The sequence below is a fragment of the Helicoverpa zea genome, chromosome 23, assembly GCF_022581195.2.
Source record: "Helicoverpa zea isolate HzStark_Cry1AcR chromosome 23, ilHelZeax1.1, whole genome shotgun sequence".
In the NCBI taxonomy this organism is placed as follows: domain Eukaryota; kingdom Metazoa; phylum Arthropoda; class Insecta; order Lepidoptera; family Noctuidae; genus Helicoverpa; species Helicoverpa zea.
The window spans coordinates 5,239,928-5,260,458 of record NC_061474.1 but is presented as its reverse complement, the minus strand read 5'-3'; the positions used below and the strand labels follow the sequence as shown (position 1 = coordinate 5,260,458).

At 35.6% G+C, this 20,531-nt stretch overlaps 1 protein-coding gene across 1 annotated transcript in view; it reads right to left on the bottom strand.

The window, feature by feature from the left end:
- Nucleotides 1–2,426: 2,426 nt before the first annotated feature.
- LOC124642030 (T-cell leukemia homeobox protein 2) overlaps nucleotides 2,427–20,531 on the bottom strand; it is a 36,332-nt gene continuing 18,227 nt past the window's right edge. Inside the window, exons 2-3 of the mRNA XM_047180328.1 lie at nucleotides 17,446–17,674; nucleotides 2,427–4,091 (exon numbers count right to left, since the gene is read on the bottom strand). Of these exons, the coding sequence (XP_047036284.1) occupies nucleotides 3,791–4,091; nucleotides 17,446–17,674 (530 nt within the window). The 3' untranslated portion in view covers nucleotides 2,427–3,790. The remainder of the gene's footprint in view (nucleotides 4,092–17,445; nucleotides 17,675–20,531) is intronic.

The following is a 20,531-nucleotide window of genomic DNA, read 5'->3' as shown; positions in this document are numbered from 1 at the left end:
GTCGTACAATGTAAAATACTTGCACGATTTGGGAAAACGTTTAAATAAGCGCTATTTTATTACATCAAGCCTGACGCATGAATTACATTTAGGTACCATTTGAACAAATTACTTAAAAGCACTTTGAACAATAGATTACGACTTTTTGCCTCAACCAACCGACAATAACGATTCTCGATATAAAATCGATATTCAAACGAATAATCGTGCGAGCTTTAATGAAGATAATGATACATCGGATTGTCAAAATAAGGTGACTTATAAACGATGCCGACAAATCGTTTCGATCGCTAAACTTCCATTATGTGGAGACATTCTTTAAAATATCATTTGGGTTAACCTTAATCTGCAGCCGATATTTGGATACTCTATAATTCAGACTACCATTCCAAATTGTTACACTACCATTGCCGCTTTTGTTAGGAATTAAGAATTATTTGACAGAACTAATGCAGCAGTGGATACGTAACCAGCGATAGATGTGAAGGTTGTGAAGTACCACAGTGAAGGCATATTAGGGTCAACAAAAACAATCAGTTTTGTTTTTTTCCGCTTCATAAAACAAAAGGTTGTAATAATAGCACAGGAGTCACGTCCTCATATAATGTTTCGTTATTACAATCCTTCTTGGTATTAAAATTGTATTAAAGTTCTAAAATGGCGGTCTAATTGTCGTTAAACAGTTTGTGGACGGAAATATGGGCATTTTTTGTTTAAAATCGATTTCGTTTTATAGTAGTTTTGTGGACAATTGTTTTCCGTTTGCCGTGTGTAATTTAGTCAAGCGGCGATTTTTTGTACTTTAAATATGACGAATAGATCTACCTACCGTATTTTGTTTGATTGGTCGGCTTGTTTTGTGTGTCACAAAGAGTTTTTGATAGCCTCCATTATAGTTCAAGTTTTATAAAGTGTAGAAGAAAGATCTATCAAATACTTACAATTGCGTTTAAGCCGTAGTAGGCACTTACTGAATGTTCAATTGACGACGTCCTTGTACTAAGGCGAGATGTCACTGGTGTGCAGCACTGTTACGTACTAAAATGTATGTTCTGGTGGTGGTATGCAGTGTAACAAGCAGTAGCAATTCTTAATTAAACCTCCAAAAGCAAGCGTAGCGTAGGACGTCCACCAACAAGGTGGACAGACGACCTTATAAAGGTCGCCGGAAGACGCTGGATGCAGGTCGCCTCCAACAGGTATCTGTGGAGATCTAGGGGGGGAGACCTATGTTCAGCAGCGGACGTCCTATGGCTGAGATGATGATGATGATCTCCAAAAGTAGTGGACTCACACCGACGCCGACAAATGGTGGAATCTTCCGTTTTCCCGTTTAGAAGCAGTTCCTATGTTCGATTTCCATATAGCTATACTAGTTTTGGATTATTTCTTAAGGAGTTAATAATCTCAGTTTTGTGACTAGTAAATAGGGCTTGATCAATTCGAGGAATTTGCTTATTTCGTTGTTTATGTTAAGTTTGTTTGCTGTGTTGTGTTTTTATAAGAATACTGTCAATTAATTACCTATTTCATTATTACATTGACGTAGATTTCATTATACCAACCTTTTCTTTGAATACAAACCTTTCGTCTCCCATCAAGCGTCGATCCATCGTTAGTCGTCTGCATATTTTTCAGCAACTGTTTACGGTGAGTAGGTGTTATCAGAAATTCGGAACTATCCACTAAATGTAATAAGGGTACCTACAGATAACAAAATAAATATGAACAGAATGAGAATTACAAAATACCTGAAGACTAAAATCTCCCCTAAGTTCTAAACTCTCCCGTAAGTCCTAGTACCTAACTGTCAACAATATATTCTGGACATCCAAGAATTATAAGCCTCTGAATACAGCTTTTGCATTTGACATTTTAGAGTAGGTAGTCAGGTATTTTGTAATTTTTATTGTGTTCATAGACTTGTTGCTGTTGTTGACAAAAATCTTCTTCTAAGGTTTTTCAGAAAATATCTCGATTCCCATGCTGGATATTAATTGATATTTCCCTGCTGCTGCTGCTGCTATCCCTGAGGTCTCGGGTTCAATTCCCGGGTCGGGCCGAAATCGCTTTGTGGGATTTCTAAAACTTGCACAAAGTCCGTAGTCTGGAAGTTGGTGATTGATTCACCCGCGCATCGGAGAGTACGTTAATGTCGGTCCTGCGTCTGATCTCTTTCCGGTCATGTGGGATTGCCGTCCCATCGGGCTATGAGAGTGAAGGACTAGTGAGTGCACCTGTGTCTGCGCAAATGCCCGTGCACTATAATATGTCCTGCGCAGCTGGCTGAGCTCCTTATATATGGCCGAAATCGGCCGTTGACGCCATTATTAATTGATCTTTTGAGTAAACCTTTTTTTGTCTTGACTATAAAATTTTGCATTATTGTGTTCGATTTAAGGGTATTTTAAAACATAAAAAAAACATATGGATATCTCAATATTTTATTAAAACGTCCAGTTCATGTATGTAGCCAACGCAACGAAAATTCGACAGTTATATAATAATTTACATCTAGTACATAAACGCAATATAAGACAATTTTCACAGTGAATTGAGCTACATTATAAACTATCACTTATTTTCATTAAACTAATATTACATTTAATATTTACAAGTTTCTACTTGGAATGCACATTTGTAACTTACATTTAAAAGCCATTTTTTTTATTTAAATTAAATTTTTTAAGACTGGAGATGGTTTTTAAAATTTATATAAAAGATGGAAATAGGTAGCTGTATTAAAGATTTTTGCATTTAATTATACCTTTTTAATTGTATTTTGATTGTAAAAATATTGGTTTGAGATCCGAGTGAGTTTTCAAAATTAAAATTAGGTAATATGAGTACAACCTTATTTAAGTAGATATTTACAATGTTTTTACATAGAATTCTTAAAATATTAACATTAATAGAATGATGAAGTTTTGTGTTCAAAGCGTAATATTTTTCATATCATTTATTAGATAAAAAAATGTGTAAAAGAACATAGAATATTTTCATATTTTGCAAAGAAAAGGCATTTCATTTAAAATTGGCCTATTAATGTAAAAAAGTACAATCATGCACACAACTCCATTCACAGTAATTATTTTATTAAAAACTTATTGTTTCTAAATTGTTCGCTAATTTACATACATGATTATTTTCCACTACATATCAATTAAGCAGACTTAAAGAATATATTCTAATTACACAATATACTATTACAGAATTAAGTAATTATCATTATAATACTGATAACATTTATTTACAATTATTATTTTAATTTATTGCTACTTCTTACAAAGTAATATTAAAAGAGCATAGGTATTGGTACTTTTTTTTGTAAATCGTGTGGACTAGAGGCGAATTTCAATAATAAATTGAGTAGACATGAGTATAAATTACTATAACAATTAGTAAGATAATTTATTGTAATTCTATTAGTCTCTTATCATCTGGTAAAACTGGTTGTAAGACAAACTTTGAATCGCTAGCTCATTAAATCATAATAATTGATAAATTGCTTGGATAAAGCTGCCTCGAAGTTTCAAGGTAAAATAATCAGTAGGACCACTTTTTATTTTTGCAATTATTTACACTCAACACTTTTCACGTCGTCTTTACTTCCATTCAAAAACTATGCTGTATTTTTCTTTGAACAAAACATGAAAAATAATTTACAAATGAAAAAAATCATGCAGCTTTCAGCGCCTACAAAAGTAGAGAAGCACTTTTTACATCGCCTGTACCAGTCAGTACAGTCATACAAAAAATTCCTTCACAAAAAAATCTAGTCTAATTCCGATCAACATATAGGTGATGCTACGGGAGGGGGGTGAGGGGGCTGGGCAGTCGCCGCTTGAGCATTCAAAAAGTTACTCTGATTGCCAGCCCATGGTTGGAGGTTTTGTAAAGCGCTTAAAGCGGTGTTCGACGGCTGTGTTTGCGCTGAATTTGTTGAGTTCTGGTAGTGTAAAGCGGAGAGTTGCGCTGAACCGGGTGGGGGTTCGGGGATGTAGCCCTTGCTTAATGCTTCTGCTTGAAGGGAGAGCATTAAGCGGTTCGCTGCTTGGCGTTCTGCTTCTCGTTCTTCTGCTGTTTGGCGTCTGTAACAAGGGAATTGAAATTAGGTTTGTGAGTTTAATCACCATCTGCCAATGACTCGTTTCTGGCATTGACATTTCTGACATTGGTACCTACTACTAATGTGTATTTGTATACACATAATGTTATACATAATGTATATTTTTATACACACAATAAAACCCTCACCAATTCATTCATCACACACACAAAAGGACACAACTCATGCTCATCCTCATTGAACATACAATGATACAAAGAACTATTTTTATAAACCCCATCAATAAATCAGTTTAATGTCGCTACCACGTGTAAACACGCCAGCTTGGGTAGTGGACAGTCCACTAATGGTTCACGGAATTATTCACCAATCACAGCCCACCTGCGAGCTAGTAAATAAGCTGTTTAATTTTAATGACGTTTATAAGGTTTAATGTGAAATAGAAGATGTAGGTTTTCATTTTCTGGTGTATGTGAGTTTATGTGTTTAAGTTATCTTGTTTGTTTAGTTAGTTAATTGCTAAAAGAATGCGTCTACATTATATAACTTTTAGTTCTATAAGTTGACTGCGAACCTCTTAATAACAATTTTCTCAAAAAAATTACATAATTCACAAAAAGCTATTTTTGGAAATCTGTCTGTATGTCCGATGCCGCTAGTTTGAGTCGTGCCTTAAAATTGTTGCAAACTAATATTTTTTATTATGTCAATGCCTTACGAATTCGTGACTGCTGAGATAAATTATTAAGTTTCGTAAGTAGTATTTCAGCAGTTCAACATGCCTCACGTAAACGAAGTCGCGGGCTGCAGCTAGTTATATAATAAAAGATAGGATATATTCATACTATATACTCATCCCTAATCTTTTAACGTACAAAAACACACAATCAAAACCTTTACACATAATGAAATATCAGAACACAAACTAATTATGATCGGCCCACAGCTTTCAGCGCCCACGCATAATACATGACTCTGAGACCTGACACCAAGGGCTGTGACGTCATCCGTGTCAATTAAACATGGTATCTAAATAGTGACAGGAGAATTAGTTCTGCGAGCTAGTGGGCGGGTTTACTTCAGATTTGTAGTTGCTTTAAATAGATTAAATGTGTTAATAAAACTTATGTATTTTCTTAGGCAAGTGCGAAGGTGGTAAAATACGGGACTATACAGTTTTCCGTCGAAATTTTAGAATTTCCCTTAATATACTATTTCACATAAATAAAATAGGTAAGTAAATAACTCATAACAAGGTAAGCCGGCATTATGTGCTTCGTACATACCAAACATCTTTTTATCATTTGACTAGCCCTCTGACGCGGCAACATTCAAAGATAGAATATTTTTGCATAAACAAAAACAGCAGATAACGGAAAACAACTTTTTAATGCCCAGATTAAGTTGGCGTTTGGAAGCACACAATTTTGCGCAAAACATCCAATGAATACTGGCGAGAACAATCCTTAACTAGAAGTAATGTCCAAAATAATACACGAACTGTGCCAAAAAGACCAAGCAAACTGAAAAAGCCATCAACCGACGCCCACATTGGCCACATAACTCGTACTATCTTCAAGTCGCGTACAATCTCGTTAGCCGTAGCTACAGCTTCACCGAGCTCCAAGTGAGCACTTGATCTTCCGAGTCAAGTACCAAGCCTGATAACTTCGAAGCAACCCTCTTAACACGAAGCCTTGTGTTTGCATAATTTACATGCAGACTAGTTGGGCGATTTGTTGCTAGATTTTGTGGGCTGGTTATTGATTGCGATTTTTCAGATTGGGTGTTTTAAGGTTTGGAAGGTGAGTGAGGATTGTGCCCATAAATAGGGACATGTGGAATTGAGGTATGTAGAAAATTTTGCATATCTACAACTATGCTTACATTGTAAAACTGAAGAGACTTTTTGATCGCACAGTTCTTAGGTACTATTGGATCGATTTCAAACATTCTTACAGCGATATATAGCCGAACTATCGAAAATGTTTGCGGGCTATCTTTTATCCGGATGCAAGGAGTAGTTTCCACGGGATACAGATGATAACGCTGGCCGTAAAGAACATGAAATAGATTTCACTATAGTAAAAAATCCGCTAAATCCAGCATCAAAATTACAAACAAAAACAATTGCCACCCGTCTTTCTGACATCATCACCTAAACCCACGATACCTTTGTTAACCGAAGGCTATCTTTAATCATCTCCCAGCGAACTATAACCATACAATTAGTCACCATAGATTCTCCTTGAAACTCCGCAGACGGACGCGACCGCAACCACAACCCAAAGCTGGATGGGTTGCGCAACTGATCGCGTCGCTGTAATTTTAAAGTCCTTTGCTAAAGATTTAGGTTTCACTGGAAAGGACGGTTTTGTGGTAAAGGGACAGAACAATGGCTACTGGTTGTTTGTCTAAGTATTATTAAGCTCTTCAGTTTGTTTGCTTAAATGCGATATGTTCGATTTGAAAAAATCTTTCAGTGATAAAAGGCTATAAGTAAGCAAATTTTTTATCCAAATGCGCGAAGTGACTTCCATCGGACGCAGGTGAAACTGCTGGTGAAAACTAGTCGATTACAATTTGGTCTGTTGTAGCTTACGGAGTGTACATGGTCATTATTGGACAATATTTTACAATAATCTTTCTCGTTATTTGAATGATGTTCCGACATTGTGTTAGGAGCAACCGAGTACGAGTGTTAAATAATAGCTGATGGTGTGGGTAAAAGATTATTATAAATATTAGTTTATGATACCTAAATGGTGAACAATAAAATGCACTCCAGTATTTAAGAGCTTCAACCCTGCTTGATTCTTCTCTACAACAACGCTCAAGCCACATCCATGACACTACCTCCTTGATAATAAGCAGACGAGCATAAACATAATACCGCCACAACTTAACTCTTAGCGGCCTCTACTTAAAAGGGGTGAATACACTTTAAGGTAAACGATACTACTTAGCTTTTAAAGTATTAATGAGGAGTATGGCACTTCTTGAACTTGTGAAACGGTAAGGTTTTAATAATCGGAGGTTATGAAGAAATCGGGGGTTCTAAAGTTAAATAGCGGATCAATATTTTTGTTGTTGTGAAATTAATAATTCTTATACCTAGTATTAAGTTTTGTAAAGGCAATGGTTATTTTTGTCTGTTAAATAATTAAATAAAAGAAACAACTATTCGCATGCGAATACGAATTGACAAATCTTTGAAATTAACTTGTGAACTCAATGCCAATTCTGATTATGTTAATCTCCGATTTACTTAAGCTCATAACATTAAATACTCTTAAAAACTGCTGGCTAACCATTCAAGTATAACATAAAGACTGGTGCACACTAATGAACACTTAAAACTTAATCGTTATTAAGTACACAGACAAGAATATCGGGACGAAAAATTTTCAATTACGATAAGGCTGTTACATAATTGAGACTCTTAACTTAACAGCGTTCGCGATATCTGTACCCAGCTTAAAAGCTTCATTCATCTATAAAACTTGCCTTTATTTGACGTACATCCTAAAATGTACTTTATGACCATTGTAATAAAGGTTATTTTTGATGTTTGTGTTACTTGGTTCCTTTACATGCAAATTAATGTTGGGTGCATTGGAAAAGTTTAAATGGTATCTTAATTAGTCGATACAAGGAGGTAAGTGCTTATTTAGTGGTGGCCAGTATCGAAATTTATATCTTCTCTAATAATGTACGGTGCGGGGTGACGTTTTAAAGATTGTAAGTACACACTCGGAATATAGATAACTTAAGTAAGTAAAGTTGTTTTGTCTAACATTTACTACTATGCCTACTAAGTTAAAGTTAAACAAGAATAAATAAAGCTGTGGTGTTTAACCAAGGGGTATTGGGCTGCCTGGGTAACTGGGTTGGGGAGGTCAGATAGTTAGTCGCTCTTTGTAAAGCACTGGTACTCAGCTACATCCGATTAGACTAGAAGCCGACCCCAAAATAGTTGGGAAAAAGGCTCGGCGGATGTAAGAATAAATAAAGCCTTTTCATAATTGAATAATTTGTATTGTCATTTTCATAGCACTTTAATGGAAACAAATGGTACCCAAAGTTTTAATTACCAAAAAGTATTATTCAAACAAAAACACACATTATAAGTGAAGAAAGTTCCACAATACACGTTTCATTAAAACTGACGTTCAAATGAATATAAAGTTAATTCATTCGTTGAATTCAAAGTTTAGACTGATATATGGCCACCCTGAAGGAGAGACTCAACCAGCTGGTTTAGCTTGACCTCCCTTACCGCCCGCAGAGATGGAACTTCTAATCAGCAAAGGGGGAGACCTGGGTTGTACCGAGGGGTCTGATTAAACTGGTCTGTGTGTAGCGCGATAATGAATGATTGAACAAAGCGTTAAGTCTATTATAACGTTGCAAGAACTTTATTAGAACAGTTAATGTACGAGATGAAGAGGTGCTGTGGTTGTGTCGATAGATATTTATCGATGTTTTTGATTGAAAAATCGATATGTAAAGTGAATTAGGATTGTAAGTTTTTAATTTATTAGAAGCCTTTGTATTGTTTTGCGATAAAATAAATGGGTTATTCTTTGTTAGAATTCTAAATTAGATAACAATTAAAAAATAATTAGCACAATGTATTCTTTATCTAGAAAAATACAAAATGATATCGAACTAAAACTTTTGAATTCCACACGTTTATCTTTTACGATAACTGAAAACGTAATTAAAACGACACTGTAGTAAGGTACCACTTATCGATTGAAAATAAAATTTATCGACAAGGCACACCACTAGTTGCCAAGCTGCGAGTTTAGTCCGCGTCTTTATAATTAGATAAAGCGGGTAACAATTAAACTTCCCTTAAATAAGCCAAACGTGGAGGGTAGCAATTAGCATTTTCAGACTGATTATTTTATAAGAGAACAATGAGGGTGGACTCACTGGATGTGGTAGTGCTTGTTGGTGTTGTATGTTCGTATTGTCCGAACTACGCTTAATGTTTGGGAATTAGGATTATCATTGCAGTCAACATTGCTGTACCTAATAGATAAAATGATGGTGACTGTTTTAATCGCAGTTAATACATATGTATACTTAATGTAAGAGAAATAGAAAAATACTACAGTTCTTGATAAGCAATTATTTATATCTAAGGTAAAGTGCCCGTGAATAGTGTAGTATTATTATAAACGGTTGCTCCTAATCTTATTTAGTTTCTCGATCCTCATTTGAATGTAAATTAATCTATCTATATGTTACCGTAAATCTCTTACACCACATTCCCATACAAAAATATGATTCCCATTTCCAAAGCGCCTTCTAGTATCCCTCAACATCCTTGTTATCTCATCCCGAGTGCGGTTGGTTTTAACAAATTTATGCTAGCTAATTAAGATCTGCTTTATTAATTACTTTTGCCAACTCTCTACGGTTTTTTTTTTGTTTTTCTCTCTACCAAAAATCGTGTCTAATAATCTGTTTAGCGGCTCTGAAATTTGGGGTTAAATAAGTTGATTTGACGTTACTTTTAGTATCTTCTTTTAGACGATGAGGGTTTCTATTAATTTTGTTTTTTTTTTCTGCTATCATTTGGTGGTTGTCTGTTATCAGTTTGCCAGGGTAACCGGGTTGAGGAGGTCAGATAGGCAGCCACTCATTGTAAGACACTGGTAGGTACTCAGCTGAATCTGGTTAGAATGGAAGCTGACACCAACATAGTTAGGAAAAAGGCTAGGCAGATGATGATGAGTTTGGTGGTAGTGAAGTTATACTGAGTGAGATGCAACAGCAAGTTGTTGTTCTCATACAAACGAAACGTTCGAAAACATAATTAGATGCAGTCTACTGACGATTGATGCTTCACTCATCAGCGCATAAATGACGTGACGTCACAAAGTCTATCTCAGAAAAACAAAAGAAGAGTGCCTTTAATAAAAAAGTCGCTTACTGAAATTTTCACTAAGTAACTCAAAAATATGATTCAAAACCCTCCCTAAAGTCAAAACACACGGACAATAAAAATGTTCTTACGATAAAACTTTACAACTTTGCCCTCAGCAGTTATCAAAACAGTCAAATAAATCCGAGGAGCGTTTTAAAACTTCAAGACGTTCCCGTAAAACCTTCTTGCATAATGTATGAGCGTTTGAATTTGTTATTATTTCGCTTCTTTAATTTTTTTGGATCTTGATCATGGGTTTTGGCAAATAGGAATCGTTAACTGAAGTACTTAGTAAGTTTACGATTAAGTGAATTTACATTGTTCTTTCTTTATAAACATATGTTTATTAATAGTTTATGTACAAGTTTACCAACAATTTATGTATAAGGTCCCTTAACACCTCTACTTTTGCATTTTTGTGTATTTATAAAGTAATTCAACTTATATGGATGACTTAATCGTTTCTTTCAGTTAAGACACCGTATCAGGTAGAGCATTTGTCGTATCCTTACAAGATTGCCAAGTCCTTACATATTATATTCCTCGTAAATAATTAACAATTGCAATGTTCATGTTTTAATCCATAGAAGAAAACGACAGTGATCATTTTGAAAGCAGCTAACATACTTAGCAAGTGACAGCCATTTACATTATTTGACAGCATCAATACATCTTTGTACTCCCTTAGGATCCCCTAAGAATAGACGATGTGCTATAAAAATTAACGACTGGCTGTGGAACACATCACTCCCCTTCCTAGACCCCTCGTATCAATCGGCAAACGGATTTGTTTCCTAATTCCTAAGGAGACAACCTACAAGCAACAATTATACAAGAGACAACCGAAATACCTTAACAGTAGCGCCGTAACAACAAGCCATTTAGAACTGTATACCAAGAAGAATAGACCTCATTATCCTGTACAAATAATGCATTCGCGAAATTAAATCGCAAGTTCCAGTCTCATACGAAAACATACTCTGTGTGGTTGATATAAGACGTTATTTTGAGAAAGAAGGCACAAAACACCCTAATTCGGGGAGTTTTAATATTCACTTATACAAGGGAAAAGAATTACAGGAAGAAAATGAAACAGGGTGGGTAAATAAATAAAGGAAACGAGACGCCTAGGGCGGCCATGTTGCTACGTGGGTAACATTACGTGTTAGATCGTGCAACGATTCCAATTCGATTTGTCGATCGTCGAACACGATTCAGGGAAATGACCATCGACCTTTAGAATGTGTAAATAGTTTGAGGAAATTGCTTCACGATACTTTATTCCTAATAGTAGGAAACGTACTGCTAAAGTTCCAATTCCCATCAACTTTCATAAGCGGTAAACTGATATAACTTTAGTGATGTACTTATATAATAAAATTGATAATAATACCGATATCGACTAAATGCAACATCGACATATAGATTAAGATGTAAAACAGCTTAATAGCTGTAAAGTTGTACCAAACTGGGACATAATTTTATTTTAATATGTACTTAAAATTTTATGTTTTGTAATGACTTTATCAATATTCATGTATGTTATTGCAAAGTACTTATGCTTATACCATTACATATCGATAGAATTGCTGCACTCTAACTTAAAGCAAGATAAAAATATACTAAAATATATAATAACAAGCGTGGTTAAAAAGCTTCACAATATCATTAATTGTAAAATAACTAGTAAGGGCTTTACGAGACGAGGCTCACATAAAAATAACGTTAAAACGTCGGTAAAAGTCACAAAAATAGGCCATAAACCAAACAAACGGGTACAATACATGTAAAAAGTCGGGCGTTCGTCTTTTCCACCGCAGTTAATAATTGATGCTTCAAACTGCCGAGTTGTGTTGCTCATACAAAATGTATCACCCTAGCTACCCCGTGTTACCGCCCGTGTGATATTGTGTACATAGCATATGTATAAATACTACGTCCACTTAACTGCTTTCCTAACCTTTGTTGCAGCAATTTGGAGCGAACGAATTGATTGGGTGTACAACGGAATATATTGGTGGAATTGTAATTTATAGCGCAGATTAGTTAATAGATGCAGTTTAGTTGATAATTTTTAGAAGATCTTATTTTAATTCGTTCTTGTTTTTAATGTTTTTTATATAAAAGTTAATATCTGCATAACCGAAGCCAGTAAAATGTTAAAAACATTAGGTATTCTAATTATTATTTTTATCTTGTTTAATCTATTCCATATCTAAATCTGTTCACAGCTTTTATCTTTTTAATAACCATAAAATCTGTTGTTGCAGACGCTTCAATACATATTATTATTTCTAAATGATTAATTATTTGCATAGCTAACAGCTTTCTCTTCATTCATAGGATGACAAATTGCATTTTCTAAAAGTTTATCGAGTTCATTATATTCAAATCGATATATTATTAATGCTTTAAAAACACCTACACGACAAAACACAAGCAATTAATTTTAAATATAGAAAATATTTCTCAAGAATCGACTAACAATAAAATCGATAGTTTAATATATGAGTTTGTCACATCCTTATCTGTGTACACAGATAATCAATGAAGGCACTGATCATAATGCATGGAGCCATTGTTTATGGATGAGTTTAAACTATTACTTACTCAAGAGGTGTAATTTATTGTGTTCATTCATGTATTGTCTCCGTTGTAGACAGATTAATGCTGTTGGCATGCGTATGAATGATCGCCCGTGCTATTAAATTGATGAAATTAAAAATGTTGCAATGAGAAGTTAAATTGGCGAACGCTGTTTAAGTTCTGTTTTTAATTATTTGAAACTGGAATGAGAATGTTGTAACATTTTTAATTGTTGTGCAATATTGCGGTGTAGAACTAAATATTGTTTTTGTGACATGAAGGTCACATTAATTTGACTAAAGAACCTACTTAGTTATATGCTCAATGTTACTATACCTAACATTAAAATAAACACCAATTTTAATTAGAAATGAAATCTCAGTTATTAAAATTAAAATGATTTTTAAATTCCATCACACCATTTTTAAACTTAGAAGAATTATCTCCAAATATTCTACGGTAGCCCAATATTTGTATTAACGACCATGATCCTCCGTCGCAGCCATAGATAAAACAAACTCATTTGTCATAGATAAAATGCCACTTCATTTAATTTATGTCTGCTGTATCAGTTATAAGGATATTACCTACTTTAGAAATCACATTGATTTAGTGATGATTTAAAAGCATCGTGACAAATTTTGAGATAGGTGTCTAGTTAATATTTCTAATTAAAATATATATGGGACACTTGATTGAATTGATCACGGGCTTATTTTGTGTGTCAGATAGTTATCCTATTTATACACACTTATTTAATGTGTCAAGAATGGTGTAAACAGAATAGGTAGTTAGCTACTAGTCTATATTAAGTATTGTCAAAATGGAAAACAGTGAGTTCACATTTCACTGTAAAGTGTCCATGCAATTCAAAAGTAGCTAACTAGGAGTGAAACGGCCGTTAAACTATGGATAACTATTCCTACAATAATAATATGTACTATCTTTTCTCTCAAAGATTAACCCTACATGGTCTTATGGGAAATCTGATAAACTACATTACATAGACTAACATAGAAACCCATTGAAGATACGCTACTGAAAGCAAACGATATCAAAACTCATTCTACAAATCCTTTTTAAAACAATAAACACAGGCACAAAACAAGAAATTCGAAATTCAAAACTGCGAGACAATGCACGAGGTGCGTTCCAAAGTTGTGTTGGTGGCATCACAACCGATTACGTTCTAATGGACAAGCGCTGTTTGTGTTCGATACTGATAACGCATGCTCGATACGCGCGGCGCCATGCCACTGATTTTTATTATAATAAAACAAAAAAGACTATTGGCCAGGCACTCACGGCCGATGTTCGTGATCTACTGTCTGATACAGGATTTTATTTCGCCTTTGTAATCGTGCCTTGATTGTGTTTCGGAACGTATGTTTGTTAAGTTGGTAGTTCGTGTTGTAATGCAGTTCAAGCAATAGAAAATGTGCTTGCTAATCAGTTTTTTATCTTGGCCATATCTTAGCATAGGTTCTGTTGGGTGTTTTTCCAAAGAATAATGTAACTTCCAACAATTTAAAAGCATGCGAAATTATGTTAACAAGCCATTAAATCATCATTTAATAGATGATAGATGGGACAAATGTCTTCATGGCACTCATATACTTATAAAATACTCTAGTTAGGGCTAAATTTTCTAGTACAACCTTAATAAAACCTAAGGATGATCTATCAAGCCACAAAGAAAAGATGGCGTCTCACATGCCCGTTCCAATTTTGAAATGTGTCGCACAAAGGGCATTAGTATTCGGATTCGGTCGATTTAGCCGAGTCGCTTTGTGTTAACCGACCAAGTTAATGGTGTCTTATCTCTAGCTTCTTGTTTTTGTCCTGTTGTGTATTATTAAAAGTCGGGTTATCTCCTAACGAGAGGCGACGTGGCTAGAACCAATGTTGATAGCAGTTGTATCCAGTTTACTTGATTAATACCGGCTAATGTTTTTGACTAAGTAAGTAGGTGAGACGGATTTATTTGTTTATTTTGGACATTAATAATGATAAAGTTTGACAGCGTTTTTGGCTTTGCCAGAGCTAAGTTTATGCTCGTATATTTGAGAACGCAGAAATAAATCCAAGGAACAAGACATTAAGGTTTTCTAATTAATGGTGTTATAGATAATCTATCAATAAATTATGTGAATTAGTTTCGCAGTTTTAAATAAAGAGTGTAGGTCCGTTTCAGATTCCAATAAATTATATGCGAACGTGTTTACATATTGTAAACAACTTACCTACTATCATTAAGTATGACATGTATTCAAATAAATTTAATTTAATGTCTCATATAAAAAAAAAAAAACAAAAACACATCATACCAACACATGCGATGTAAACGAGGCAAAGGAATTTTGGGTACCGCCTAAAACCGTATTTCTGAACGAACCTTCGAAATAAAGACTCATTTAAAAGATTAGGACAAAGTAAGTTCGATTTATTGTCAGCCTCTCAATATATTTTAAAACTGGGCTAGGCGTAAATTATGGCCCGATACGAGACTGAGTATTTTATCAAATTTTGGTATTTGACCTGAAAATAATTGATGAGACAGATGAGACTCTTTATTTTTTATATGTTGCTATTTATTAAGTACTTAAACTTATAAATCTGGTATCATCATCATCAGCCTTTTTATCGTCCCACTGCTGGGCACAGGCCTCCTCTCACACAGAGAAGGATTGAGCATTAATCACCACGCTTGCTCAATGCGGGTTGGTGGTATCAGACAACCAGGTTAACTCGAGATGTTTTCCTTCACCTTAAATCAGTTATTTTTGTAGAGGATATGCTTAGGCAGCACATAAGAGTAAACAGAAGAAGTTGAAGAAGTAAACAGAAGAGTTAAACATAAGAGTTATTCGATTTAAAAATATGGTCCGTAAATAAACCTAAAGTACCCAAGAAACTGTTTTGTTTTAAAAAAAACGTGTCTTTATATCCATTGTGGTAATAGATATTTGTGGTCAAACATGATCCTATTTCTAGTCTATTCATATTCGAATACTAAAAAATCTCTTATTTTGTTTGTGGTAGAAATAATGTTATGCATCGATGCATTTACATTTTATTATGTACACTTATATAAAGGTGCGCTGATGTAGACATGTAGATAATATTTCGTTTTTACTGATTTGAATATTTTGTGGTATGTACCCCGAAATATTAATAGGTAGGTGAGTTTATTAATGGTACATAGTCTTTTTGACCTTTCTGCATAAAGGAAAACAGCAGAAATCCGTTTGTTCATGAAAATGTTATCGTCCTGCTAGATGCTATATAAGAATATTACTGAAGTTCAGCAAAACTTGGCTACAGGATTTAATCTGGCACCTTTCGTTGATGGGGATCACGTTCAAATCGTGGAACAACTTTTAATAATCAGTACAACTTTTCATTTCAATTCGTAGTCAGTATAAATCTTTCCACAAGTTGACATTATCTGTAGTAAAAGATGACTTTGAAAATTTATGGTCAAACTAATGTTGCCATAGATTAAAAGCCTGGTGTTGCCAGCTAAAAGCATTTACAAAACACGTGTTCTACAATTGATTAAATGATTATAATTAATTTATGGTAATCACCGATTTCAATATAAGACGTTACAAGGGAATTGATTAAAATTATCGTTAAGACGAGTTTCCTATTTGTAAATAGATTATAACTGGTGTTAGAATGTTATAATGTAAGATATGGTTAATATACTTTGAATATTTTTGTAATAATTTTATTCAACGCTAAGTTAATATAAGCAGGGCCAGTCTTATACATATGTATTTAATTATACATAATGTGATGTTTAATTAAATTAGGCTGGGCCAAACATATACATAATGTTTTTTTTAATTTAATTATAAATAATAGGATGTTTATTTAAAATACCACTATATTTTTTCCTTGAATTAAATGTAGAAGATTATAAAAGTACTGGTTTTCTTCCATTATTTATAATACCTACACATAATTTACTTTTTAAGTGTAGTTTTTTTACAATTGTTCATTTCTTTCAATTGGGGAATTTTATTTGAATTTGTTACATGCAATTTTGGATACTGATGGTATGTGCAACATTCCTGTTATTCATGTTCGTATTAAAACATATACTTAACCAACCGTATCGTCTTCTACATTTTACCTACTACCAAATACTATTAGGAAACAATTTCCACCAGTTTTCATAGACCCCCAAAACCTTTTTCAGTTATACTTGAACAGGGATCAAGTTAAATGGTAGTATAATGTTATCTTAAAAGGTACAACGAAGCTAAGAATCTTGACGCCCCTATTTACATAATTACAAGTATTTTAAGTAAAGATATATATTTTAATTTACTTTTCATAATACCTGCATGAAAACTTATCAACAAAATCGTTGAGAACGTGTGTTTTTAGGAGAATGAAGCTATGTATATGTAAAAGACTGTGATTTAACGAACTGAATTAAAATGCTGTCGTTATGTTAATATTGATTTAGTTGGTTTAAAAATCGAGGAGAAACTTAAGTAACCTTGAATTGGTAAAATGTCTAGCCAAACGTTCTCGCAAAAATAACAGCAGGCCACCTGATTTTATAAAACAGATGAACGTTATGAGGAACGCCAAAAAATTTATAATCAAATCTCAAATCTGCTTTACAACCTCTGAAGTAGAATGTAATAAAGACTGCTGCTGAGTATAGCATTCGGGGATGCCCCGGCCTAACGTGCCCATCCAGCACCCGTTAACGGACTCCTACTTCTTTATGAACGCATGAAAAACTCACAAACCATTGCCTAACTGATAAATTGAACCCGAGACTGAGGCAATATAAGAAAGAAGTAAAAAACAAAAGACATTCACCCACCTCCACTTAGTCCGTCGATTCTGGAACCACGTTTTGACTTGCGCATCAGTCATCTTCAGAGTCTTAGCCAGCGAGGCTCTTTCAGCCGACGCCAAATACTTTTGCTTATGAAATCTCTTTTCCAGTTCAGCTATTTGGAGTCTTGTGAAGGAGGTCCGAGGCTTCTTGCGTTTCGGCGGCGTTCGGTTCTGGTAGGGATGGCCGATCCGCCTCGTGATTGGAAATGAGGCTGAAAAGAGAATGAAGGTTTTGTTACTTAGGCATATTTAGAAGTGTTTGGGGTTTGTTAGGATGGACATTTTTTGTGGAATACTTTAAAGAATTATGTAGCACATGTATTGGGAGTATAGACCGGCTGAAATATAGTCTAGCATTAATACAATTTTTGTTTTAAAGTGCGAACGTTTTAAATGACGACAGATGACGCCCAAAAGAGCCTTGAGAGAGAAACATTTAGAATTATTGAACTAAGCATTCAATTCGCTAAGTAATTAAAATGTATTTGTACTACGGTCAAAGATTAAGATTTTGTAATTATTTCAATAATTATAATAACATGCAATTCATAATAAAGAATTAAGGAATGGCCAATGAAAAAGTAATCTTAGAAGCATATTATTTATTTCCATTCAACGTATTCTCTAATAGCTCGATGTTTAATAAACATCACTTCCAAAATTGTGTGGAATTGCCACCGTAATAGGTTTTATTCAAAACAGCTACATATCAGCCAGAAATCATCAAATAATTACAAACTCTAGACGCACATTAACATGTTATCTTTGTAATTGAAATCACGACTTAATACTTATGAACAATACAAATCGAGAATTACGTACAAAAATTGCTATGAATAAATAAAAATCTCATTAAAATACTCAGCTCTATGAAGTGTACCTACGTATTAAGGTTTGATTACATCGCATAATCAAAGTTTTCCATACATAAAATAATGTGAAATTACATGTTCATAATCATTCATGAAAACCCGCCTTAAAAGATCGACCATACACAAACCGCAAATTATTTTAAATCTTACTTTAAAAAAGGAAGCAAGTAATCGTTACAAATCGTTTCAAAGTAGCTGTTGCACGTTCTCTTTTCAAAATTACATCCAAGATGGCGGGCGTAATCACGTTTTAAAAATTCGAAACTCAATAAATTACTATTTAAACGGCGCTTTCCTATTGGTCAGTCAGCCTGTAATGGCCGGTGTTTTCCGTAATAGATCGATTTGCATTAAATGATCCGTGAGATGAGATCATGTTATTTATAACTATATTGTTTTCAATGCCATATCCAACTTATAGTACAATCAACTTAATAGCGTATTTATGTGCATTTACTTCTATAATTTTGTAATAATCCATCCGTCTGCCTATTTACCAGACCGTAAATAAGCTAGGCATTTATCTAAAAAAAAACTAGTTTCATTTTAAACATTAGTTTAAATTGAGTTGCTGTTAAATTATTCGCAGTAAAAAATGTAATCGTGATTGCTGGCCATATAGTTTTAATGGAACGTCAAACAACATATCTTGACTTACTTGACTTGACTTAGAGTCCTATGTCCCCTAGATGGGGCAGAGGGCATCCACAGTGCTCCGCCATCGCGTTCGGTCTTGAGCTTCGCGCTTTATTTCGCTCCACGTTCTGCCTATAGCCGCCGCCTCTGCAATGATCGTCCGCCGCCAGGATTGTTTAGGGCGGCCACGTTTCCGCTTCCCTTGGGGATTCCAGTCTAGGGCTTGCCTCGGGATGTGATCGGGGTCCCTTCGGAGCGTGTGGCCGATCCAGTTCCACTTGCGGCGTTTGATCTGCTGGTCGATCGGTGTCTCCCCGCAGCGTTCCCACAGTTCTGTGTTGGAGATTTTCTCGGGCCAGTATATACCGAGAATACGACGAAGGCAGCGATTGACGAAGACCTGGAGCTTACGCGAGATGTCTTTTGTGGCCTTCCATGTTTCGCATCCGTACAGCAATACGGTTTTGACATTGGACCGGAATATTTTGAGCTTAACTCTCCTGGTCAACTTCCGTGATTGCCACACAGGACGGAGCTGTGCGAAGGTTGCTCTCCCTTTGGCGATCCTCGACGTGATGTCCTCCTCGGTCCCTCCTGTTTCCGACACAACACTCCCGAGGTAGGTGAACTTGTGGACCCTCTCCACTCCCTCTGTGCCGATAAGCAACGGTAATGAGCACGTCACTCCGCACCTCATTTCCTGGGTCTTCCGGGTGTTAATTTTTAATCCCGTCTCCATGGCCTCTCGTTGCAGGTCGTCCAGTTTGGCTTGCATGTCGGTTCGCGTGTGGCTCAATAGACATAGGTCGTCGGCATAGTCCAAATCTTCTAAGACGTTGGATAGTCCCCACTCTATGCCGCGGCGCTTGTTCTTGGTGGTATGGTGCATGATGCCATCAAGGACAACAAGGAAGAGGAGAGGCGAAAGGAGACACCCCTGGCGTACACCCGCATGAACCGGTATGTCCTCCGAGACGAGGCCGTCGTGAGTTACCCTACAAGAATATTTCCCGTAGATGGCCTTAATTATGGTCGTGATCTTCTCGGGGACTCCAATTTCACGAAGCCGGTCCCAGATGCAATTCCATCGCAGCGTGTCGAAGGCTTTTTCGAAGTCCACAAAGGTCAAGTACATGTCCCTCTGCCATTCTGATGCCTGTTCGAGGATTATGCGCAAGGTGTTGATCTGGTCCGTGCACGATCGGTTGGGACGGAAGCCAGCCTGCTCTTTACGCAGAAGAGGCTCGACGGCCCCCGACAGCCTGTCCAGGATGATCTGGCAGAGCACCTTGGAAGGAGTCGAGAGCAAAGTGATGCCTCTCCAATTGCCACATTCACTGAGGTCTCCTTTCTTGGGTACGGTGATGAGAAGGCCTTTGTTCCAGTCATCAGGTAACTCTTCTGCTGACCAGATGTTCTGCAAAAGGGGAGTCAGTGCGTTTGCTGCGGTGGTAATGTCGGCTTTGAGCATTTCCGCTGTGATGAGGTCGACTCCTGGGGCTTTCCCATTTTTTAGCCTACGGATAGCCTTCATTACCTCCTCCCCTGTAGGAGGAGACAC